This window comes from Cinclus cinclus, chromosome 5 (assembly GCF_963662255.1).
Source record: "Cinclus cinclus chromosome 5, bCinCin1.1, whole genome shotgun sequence".
In the NCBI taxonomy this organism is placed as follows: Eukaryota; Metazoa; Chordata; class Aves; order Passeriformes; family Cinclidae; genus Cinclus; species Cinclus cinclus.
In genome coordinates, this window is record NC_085050.1 from 56,783,578 (window position 1) to 56,793,539 (window position 9,962).

General features: G+C 37.8%; 1 protein-coding gene across 1 annotated transcript in view; it reads left to right on the forward strand.

Moving 5' to 3' along the window:
• TECRL (trans-2,3-enoyl-CoA reductase like) overlaps positions 1-9,070 on the forward strand; it is a 57,857-nt gene extending 48,787 nt beyond the window's left edge. Inside the window, exons 7-12 of the mRNA XM_062493851.1 lie at positions 598-670; positions 2,418-2,461; positions 6,211-6,268; positions 7,161-7,246; positions 7,665-7,710; positions 8,783-9,070. Of these exons, the coding sequence (XP_062349835.1) occupies positions 598-670; positions 2,418-2,461; positions 6,211-6,268; positions 7,161-7,246; positions 7,665-7,710; positions 8,783-8,910 (435 nt within the window). The 3' untranslated portion in view covers positions 8,911-9,070. The remainder of the gene's footprint in view (positions 1-597; positions 671-2,417; positions 2,462-6,210; positions 6,269-7,160; positions 7,247-7,664; positions 7,711-8,782) is intronic.
• The last annotated feature ends 892 nt before the right edge of the window (positions 9,071-9,962 follow it).

Below are 9,962 nucleotides of genomic sequence, written 5' to 3' on the forward strand. Positions count from 1 at the left end.
GCCTCCTGAATTTCAACTATGTGTCATTACTCACAGGTCTTCTTTTCTTTTATTTCACAGGCTATATCTTGGCCATTTTTTATCACCCCTACATCCCATTCAGTGTGATGTAAAGACCCTCCTTTAAATATTTAGGATTTTGGTGAAGGAGATTAGCACATGGCTACAGTACAGGGGTTCACTTTTACTTTTTCTTGTTTTGTCTGGGTTAGCCTTCTGTTTGTCTTGCTCCGTCTTGCTTGGAAATGCTGAATTTCAGGTACAATAACAGTTCAGTTTTGTTAACCAACCCTATACTTCTAATAGCACAGCTCATAGAAATGGGATCCTCAGCAGTAAAATAAAAAAAAGGAGAAAACAAGCACCAACTCCTACAACAGGAGTAAAACAAATTCAACACAATAAAAAAAAATCTACACTGCGTCCCAATTATGTTTTTTACTGGCTTCATAGCATCTTAGAAATATATATATTCTAAGGCTCACAAGCAACAGCAAAGTGGTCACTTGGGTTTTGCACTTGGTAGAATTTATACTTATAAAGTTACACTTTGCACTGCCTTATTGCCCTTTCAAAAAAATTATCTGTCTGTTCCAGGGCTGTGCCTTTTACTGGGGATTCACATCCTGGATCGCATACTACATCAACCACCCACGGTACACGCCACCATGTAGGTATGGGTAGGACACAGAACTGACAAACTTGCTTTGAAAAAGTCTTCGCCGTGTAACCTGAAGTCCTCCAAAAGCAAGAAATTGGTCCCACATTAAATCGTGAGACTGATCTAGCCAGAAATTAGTCTTTGCTCCCTGTCAGGAGGAAGACTGTTGTGTTGGAAGCACCTCTGCTTTGTGCCACTGAATTGTCGTGCCTGTTCAGCAGTGGTCAATCGTTGACCAGTTTATAAATGGGAAATTTTGGACAAGTAAACACAAAGATCAGTATATTTTGCTCATCTTCACAACATTCATATAAAAGAATGCAGGACAGAACTAAGAGCTGTTCCATTTTCTCAGAGGAGATATTTATTTGCTAAAGATACATACTTTTCACGAAAATGAACGTTGTTTTTAATTTTTCCTCCTGAGAAACCAGCAAAAATCCATGACATACTGCTGATAACGGAAAGGGGGTTTTTTTTTAAATTTTTGGATTTCATAATTTTGTTCCCTCTCATCATATTTTATTGTTGCACTGCTGTTTCTTCATGATTTTTTTCTGTTTGCTCTCTGGACTTTTGCTTCTTTTGAGAATAATTGGCACACGTTTTTTCTGCTGCTTTACTTTCCTTGTTACACCTTAGTCTTTCTTTTCCTCTGTATCTCTGATTTATCTATGAACTTTGGGGAAAAAGCATTTACTTTGCCGTTTTTATTTACACTCAGTTAAATTGCTAAGTTTTTTTCAATCAAAAATTTCTTCTACATGACACTTGCCTTTCTTTCAAACTAGTACAAAAGTTCTATTTCAAAATTATGGATTCATTGAATGACAGCTGGATTTTGTGTGGCTTTAACAACAATGCTGCAAACAATGCAGAAACATCCCTAGACAGTTTTGAGCCATCTGGGCTATCAAATCAATAAGTGCAGCTTCTTTATAGGGGAAGCTCTTTGTTCAAGACACAAAAGAGGAAGACTCCAGGAGAAATATTTCTAATTGCTTGCCACTGCCTTAAAAAGCCTTCGGCAGCCCAGAGGAGTCCTGTGCCAGCCAGGAAAAAGGCATTCTTAAAAGTAAAGGCTTGATGAGACATGGTCAAGGCAAGTGAAGTATGTACACGTGGTTTGTGTCCCCCAGCTGTGACCAAGGTTTGCATGGGAGCTGTAAACCTTTGGACATGAACTTAGCAGAGCCCCACACTGGTCTGGGGACAACCACAAAAAGGAGAGGGCAGCCAGATGGCAGGTAAAATTTAAATGTTAAATGGATTTCTTGCATGACTGTGAAGCAGGCAGTGGCTGTGTAGTAAAGCCTCACTATTGCCTCACTACTAAAGCAAAAAGCAAGAAAATGGATAGGTTATGTATTGAGTTTTCTGCTCATGGAAATAGAAAGGTCTATGGATAAGGCTGTGATTCTGAGTCTAATTTTGACACTGACCTTCACTCCTCTCCCTGCCTTTTCAAGGGATTCACCACCACCAGATGCTTTGACAAAACACTTGGATATATGAAGATGGCAAATACTAAAAACAGTTGGGTGAAACTGCCTTAAGATCAGTGGTGAAAAACTGGCATTTCTAGAGTACTGTTACTGTTTGTATAGTCTTCATATTGTGTGTGATAATATCCAAACTTTCTGCAGAGCCTGTCAGGAAAGAAGCATTTCTACTCCTCAGCACTAGATTAATTTCACCTATAGCAAACCATGTGCATACTCTAAAATGCAATTCATGATTTCATTCTGTTTTCTAGCATTTGGTCACAAACAAGTTTTTTATGCTGCTCTTGCTTTTCTGGTACGTACAAAAATGAAGTTTAATTTATAATTATAGAATAGGATTAACTCACAATTTAGTAAAATGCAGTAATGCTTCTGTGCATTTGAGTGCATACATATATACATAAGTCTATGTCCACAGCTTTGTGTACTTTGACTGGATTTAGTACTAATCTATTAAAGTTTCTCAGTCAGGAAGTGTCCTACTAATATTTACATACACAGAGTTTAAACTGAAGTACTGTATTTGAGACCTGTGAGATCATCAGCATTATTAGTACTGGTTAATTGTGTTATAGATCACTAATTTTTAGACAGATTGAAACTTGTCATTTTTAAAACACTGAAGAATTACATGCTAAGCAGACTTTGCAATAGTTCAGTGTACCCAGAATAACTTATATCAACAGCTAATAAAAACAATATAAATAAACCCTGCCAAAATGGGTTAAGACAAGGGAAAGTGCAGCTGATAAAGGATGGCTGAGACTATCCAGCCTGAAGCTTGAACATAACTGCATAGTGAGACAGAGGCTTGTTAAGAAGTTCTCACATGGAAATGTATATCCTCTCTGTCCTCTGGAACTGCTGGGCCAGTAGCCAAAACATCCTCTTTGAAAATCAGATACAGATCAGTTTCCAGAAATATGACAGGGTGATGGGACAGTAATATGTCTAGGTTCCTTCAGGAAAACACTATTCAGAAAAGCATTCAAAAACTAGTTAGCAATATTTAAATGCTTTTGTAAATCAGGACCCTCAAAGGTCACAGTTTCGGCAGTGTTTGTCTCTGGGTCTGTCCATGCAGTTCTTGGCTTTTCTTGCCCTAATAAGGTATAGCAAAGACAAGAAAAATACTTCTGTGAAGAAGTTTACATACTCTATGAGGCTCTAGAGCCAAAAACAATAACCAAGTACTGCAGAGACAGGAGGTTGTAGCAGTGGTAGCCAGCAGCCCAGCAGTATGCTCAGAACCTTGCTGTGTGCAACCTTCCCAAGCTCAGGGGGTGTTTGAATCCAAGCAAACTGCTTATCTGAATACTCAGTGCTACCAGCAAAACTATTTCTCAAAAAAAAAAAAAACAAAAAAACCAAAACAAAAAAAAAAAAAACAAAACAACCCCCACCCCCCCCAAAAAAAAAAAACAAAACAAAAAACCCCAAAACACACAAAAAAAAAAACCAAACAAAAAATCTCCCAAAAACCAAAAAAACCAAACAACAGCCTCCTTTTCCTTTGAAACATCCTTCCCTGCATCAGTGGAATGTGCCCTGTAAGGAAACTGCTTCCATCAAGAAAAAGGATGGGTCCTATTGGGGGTATTTGCTATAAAATATGTCAATCCCCTTATGATCTGCATCAGCACCTGGTCTGCACTCTGAATTCTTACAGCTCTTTTGAGAACTCCCTACCCATGGAAACCCAAGACTGGTCCCTTTCACATGTTGTGTTGGCATATTCTCAGACAATTAATTTAAAACATCAGCATACAAAATAATATAATTTGAAGCAGTTTTCTAAAACTTATGAATAAAATATTTAGAAGACTTTTTTTTTTTTACCCTCTTTTAAGTCTTGTCTTTATTACACATCCTGATTTAAATGTATACATCTGCAGCTACTGTAAACAACAGTAATGAGTAATATGAAGAGTTTCTGCAGGCCCTCCTGAAAGATTCTCATGTTTAGAGATATTAAAGTTTGCAAGGATATTTTTCTCATAGGGTACACTTGGAATATAAAGAGGAGAAACAGTGTACAAGCTTCAATATTTTATAATTGTAAATAGTGTCCTAATAGTGCAAATAGCTTTTTCTCTGCTGTTCCCTGCTGCCTCATATTTTATATATGATAAATTGAGGACTATCTTAAATTTAGCAGTGGTTCTCAATGTAGAATGCTAACAGCCAGATAGCTAAAGAGGAACATAAGATTTAATCACAGCAGAATGCAGCTGCAGAGTCAAAGGTAGGCCAATAAATATCCCTGCAGAAATGCCCTTAGCTTGTTTTACTTAGAATTAGTAGGGGTTAATTACAGTGTGTGGATATCTCCTGCTCCACAATAGTATGGGCATCTCATTAGCTATAGAGTTTTACAAAACCACTTTTAACCACAACATCTATTTTTTTAAAATAATAAAAATCAGAAAAACAAATCACGTTCTCAGCTCATAATTGGAAGTATGTAAATTAAAATTACATCCATTGCTGCTGTTAGAGTTATAGCTTCTGATATGGTATTTTATAATGGAATTTCATTTTCTGGCTATTTAGTGTTTTACATCTGGTATTTATAATATAGGATTGTCAGTTAGTTGGAATTAAAAGAATTTAAAAGGACAGCAGGAATTGAACTGTAACTACCTACCCACCCATGCAGAATAACAGATAATAACAAATCTATTTACTAATAGACCTGATTTAAACCTTCCAAATGAATCCCACAAAAATTTCTGCCAAAAAAGGGAATAATCATCAGCAATTCTTCTATCTACAACATTCTTTCAGATAACAACACATTTCAATATAAAATGAAGCAACATATTTATTTCAATTAGATTTAATAAAAATTCGTTATGGACAAATTTCAGAATTAACTTAAAAATGACAATTGAAGTTCTTCTTTTTATATTAATTTTGTGACTTCACACTTTAAGCATCTCTTGGTTTTAACATTTTCCTTTTGATTTTAATTTCAATTTCTTAACTTTTTTGCCCCTTGCAAAATATAGAATGGCAAATCATATAAGAAAATGCAACTTTTTTAACACTGCATTTTTTCTATTTGAGAGGAAAAATCAGTCTTTAAACCCAGAAATTAGTAAAAAAGTTCAATTCAGCCCAAGCTTGAACTGTATACACCATTTGAATTTTCTTCACAGAGTAGAGGAGAAATGAATACCATAAAATTACATAGTTGTGATGACAGGTCATCTTCCTCAGGAATTTAAACTGATTTTCCTACCAGTTCCCATTTTAAATATGGGTAAATATTGATTTTCATTCTTCAGTAGCTGTAACTAATGAAATACTGAAAGCCTGAAGCAAATCTGAAATCAGCCTGTACTACAGGCTGTATAAGCAGATGGGGAGAAATGGCACCTTTTCCAAAAGTTTGAAATATCTAGATGTTAGAGACCAACTTTGAGAAGATGGTTATGGCTGGAAATGGCATAACCAGAGAGCTCCAGAACCAGAAATAGTACTGGCTCCCTTCCTTTATCCATCCCTAATTACTATCCATTCAAACAGTCTGCCTTTTAAAGACTTCTGCTTTTTTAATCACCATTTTTTCCCTTCCTATTTTGCGGAACACCTTTAAAAGCATGTATAGGAAGAGGGGTAGGGACATTAACTTGTGACCCTTTTAAAAAAACAGAGGTCAGCTTTTCCCCTGCTTCTTTTCAGCTTGGATTAAATCCAGGAAAAATCAAGAAGAGCATCTTGATGAATTCCTTAGAGCCAGGGAATCTCCCTGATCTCCCCAGGGCCAAACATGTTGCACATGCTGGAATGGGAATCGCACTGAAGGCCTGGCTGCACAGAGCTCTATGGATGTGTGCCAGGGGCTGTCACCCCAGGATGCACCCACAGTGTTCACTGGACACTTGGGGGTGTGACAGAGATCACAGGCTGTTTTTTGGAATACATATTTCCTGGATACAGAGGCTGAGATGTAAAGGGGAGGGTTCTGGTTTTGCACTGCACACAGTTGCCACAGCCTTTTAGGCGTACAGCTGAAAATATGTTTTTAATGTCTTGCAGATGTGTGAAGCTGGAAATCACTTTATCAACGTAGCTTTAGCTCACCAAACCAATTCAGGTCTGTCTTTGTTTCCTGTTCCTTAACCTATCCATCTTCTGCTGGTATACAGTAATTTATGTACCTACATTCATTGAATAAAGAAACATGAAGTAACAACCATGCCATTGGTCTTACACCTTCAAAAAATTGAGACAAGGAAACATTAGCAACACTGTTGTTGTTTCAAAACTTATAGCAAATTTATCTTAATTAGACACAACTGCAAGTTAAATATGGATTTAAGCACTGAAGTTCTTTAAAGCATGCTGGTGACTGACATAAAAGGATTTCATTTTAAATAAGTATCAAAAACTTCTAAACTATATTGCAGAGTTTTTAGGCATATTCATCTCAGGGAAAGATGTACATACATATATTCAAATACACAGAGATAGACTCATGAATACTTACACAGGCAACAGTGTATATGCATGCTCATAACAGGTTGGGGTTTCAGCATTTTTGTGCCATGGGAATAAAGATTATACAACATACACTGGAAAGTAAAATATGCTTTCAGACACTAATAGTGTAATTTCCCCACTGGAACACCCTATTAAAGAAAATACCACAGTATGGTCAACTTCACACGCACAAGTCAGTTTCTATTCTGGAATGTTTTCATGCTCTGTGATTAGGAAACTCCTTGTGTTATTTCTTGCAAGGGAGCTCAGTTTAAAAGCAGCAAGAGCCAAAAATCTGATTTAAGTTCTTTCTCACTGGGATAAATCAGCTTTTGCTACCTCAAAAGGCTTCACTGAAACTTTTCTAACAGGTTCTACCCTGAGAGCACTGGCCCAAGGGATTGCTGTAAGACAGGCAGGCTGTGAAAAGGCTCAGTTCCCCTCTCCCTGTACTGAAACTGGTTCTGATTTTCCCCACTTTTTTTTTTTTTTTTCCCTTTCACAAGGAAATAGAACCTGTTTTCCAAGTCCAACCTACAACCCTTTCACGTGGCTCTTCCTGCTGGTATCCTGTCCCAACTATACATATGAGGTGTGTGACTTTCTTCTGCTTATATGCAAAGGGTAGGCGATTACTGTTTCAGCCTTGGTCTGCAGAAAATCTGCAACACCTCCATGCAGTTTCCCCTGCACATCAATCCTTGTGCTCTGTATGACAGAATCTCCTCGCTGCCTCAAATGTTTCTCCATTAGACTCTCCTCTTCCTTCACATCATTATCACATGGATTTTTGTCTATATTTCCCTCCACTAGAGTCTCCCCAGTGATCTAAAGATTTGCCACCCATCTCTTCACCCCATCCAGCACACTGGGGGGTTAATTTCTTACTATTTTTCCTCTCCCATTTCCAGTACAAGTACCATACTCTTTTTCCATGGGGAGCTGTTGAAAACGTGCCATTTTGCTTTACATAAAATACACAACTAACTGTGCCTTTTTCTTTGCAACAGGCTGGGTCTTGGATTAGTTTCACAGTGATGACACAAACTCTGCCAGGTAAATTTGAAACAGAATCTAAAATTTGCCAAAAAAGTTTATAGTATATGAAATATTGCCATTGAGTTTACCATATGAGATAAACCTCCAAGATGCTCATAAGAGCAGCCTGCTTACTAGCACTTGTGACTCTTGCTCAGTACTTGGCTGCATCCTTAGATACCTAAACACACAAAAATATGGTCCTTGGGACTGAGCTCTCCAGAACATTCACTTTTTAATTATTTTTCCATTTCAAAATAGAAACCTATAAAACCTACTTGAAAGAAGTAGCCCCGCGTGGCTTACAAATGAAAAAGAAACAAATTTCAAAAGTGGGTTAAACTGCATCATGCAAAAATTAAATTGAAATTTTGTTTGAAAAGATGAAACGTTTTTGTGTTTTAGGTTTTGGTATGGAAATTCTCTGAAAGTTTGAGAACAATGTAGGGCTGTCCCTATGATGACAGAAGCAGCAACTCAATGCAATATGCAGCACACTCATCCTTGCTGTAATTGTCCCAGATGTAACTTGACCAGAAGCCAAATTGATGTTTCTGATTAACCACCTCCATATTAACCAAAGGATAATGAATTTTCAAAATGCAAATCCAGTAAAATTATCCCCTATTTGGTGCCTATTTGCTGGATCAGGCAACTACTGCCTACTTGCTTTAGGGCTGAGCTCTCCCTCCATGTAGCAGGGAGTTAGAGCACAGCTCCCTGTCATGGTTGGCAGCCAGAGGTAGAAACAAAGAAGTGTTTACAGCTCAGAAGTAAACTAGAAATATGGTCTAGAGAGGCCATGGATTGAGACAGCACCATGGCCACGGATGCCTTGTGATATATGCATTTATGGTGAAGTCAGAGGTGGTACAGGGTGTGTCTAACAAATGTGAACCTCATCTGTGTGAATTCTGAGGTAGAAGTTGAGCCTTGGGCTATGGTAGATTGGCAACTTCCAGGCTGAGAGGAACTGCAGAGTTGTCTGTACCCACAGAAGAGACTGCAAATATTTCCATAAACCCTACTGTATTTACAGCAACAGGCACTGAAAGAACACACCTTTCCTTTAAATCTTTTTCCCTGCTAGTTGGCATCTTTGCTTTCCTGATGGTCATCCAGATGTCTCTGTGGGCCCAGAAGAAACACAAGCTGTATCTGAAGAGATTTTATCCAGAAGTGCGGAGAAAAGCAGCGATGATTCCCATCATCTTCTGAGATTGTCACCAGAGTTGGAGCCCAAGTGTACCCTTCAAGAGCCAAGTCAGAGTAAATGAACCATTTCATTCAGGAACCAAGTGGATCAGAGGAAAAGCTACTAAATATATTTTTTCAGGAAATTATCTGTTCAAAATGAAGAAGTTTTAATTAAATGCAAAAATTTAACTCTTGAATTATTTGTTCCTGCTAAAAGATATAATTTAATTAGATTTTCTGTAATGAAGCTAATTGAAAAGGGACAAGAAAATTGCTTATATTGAATGCTAGATATTTAGCTGTTGTAAATGGGCACAGATGCTGCTAAAATTAATGAACATAACTTATCTAAACACATTCAGGTATGGTAATTTTAAGATTCAGTGTTAGATATTGAGGAGAGTCGTGGATTTTTGCATCAGAAGATGTTTCGCAGCCTTATTTTTATTAAACTGCACAGAAAAAAGCACATTCTGCCTCAGCTTCTCTAAAGCATCACATCAAAGGATGACCACTATGCTGTGAACAGTTTAGTCTAGCTTCACAAAGTTTTTCTGTCTTTTCTTTTTTTTCATCAGATCTCATAGCAAATTTTTTTAATACAAATTGGCTTAAATAGCTCACTGCAAAGAGGACAGGCTTTCTTATTTTTTTTTTTTTTTAGGTAGGCAGATGAGCCCCACTATCCCAGAAGGGGATTGTTAGTGACTGCTTCCCATCTTGTAACTAATTTGAGGCATAACCTTGGGTACATCATTGAAGCCCATTTCCCTTTCTCACACTGAAGAGTCTGGAAATAGCAGAAGACCTTCTGCACAAGTTAACCTTCTTAACAAGTGTTTCAAAGTCCCCTTGTTCAGTGCCTGACTGCATCCAGACACCATTCACCTTACCTGTGTGAAGCACTGTGAAACCCCTAGGCACAGGGTGAAACAGAGTACGGCTCATTATCAAACAGGAAAGAGATGCCAAATACATTTCAGTCCATTTCTGACCTGCCTCAGATGGACAGTGCTGACAGGCTCCAGCTCCCCTTCAGTTTGGCCAGGTTATATCTGCTACTTTGCTTTCCA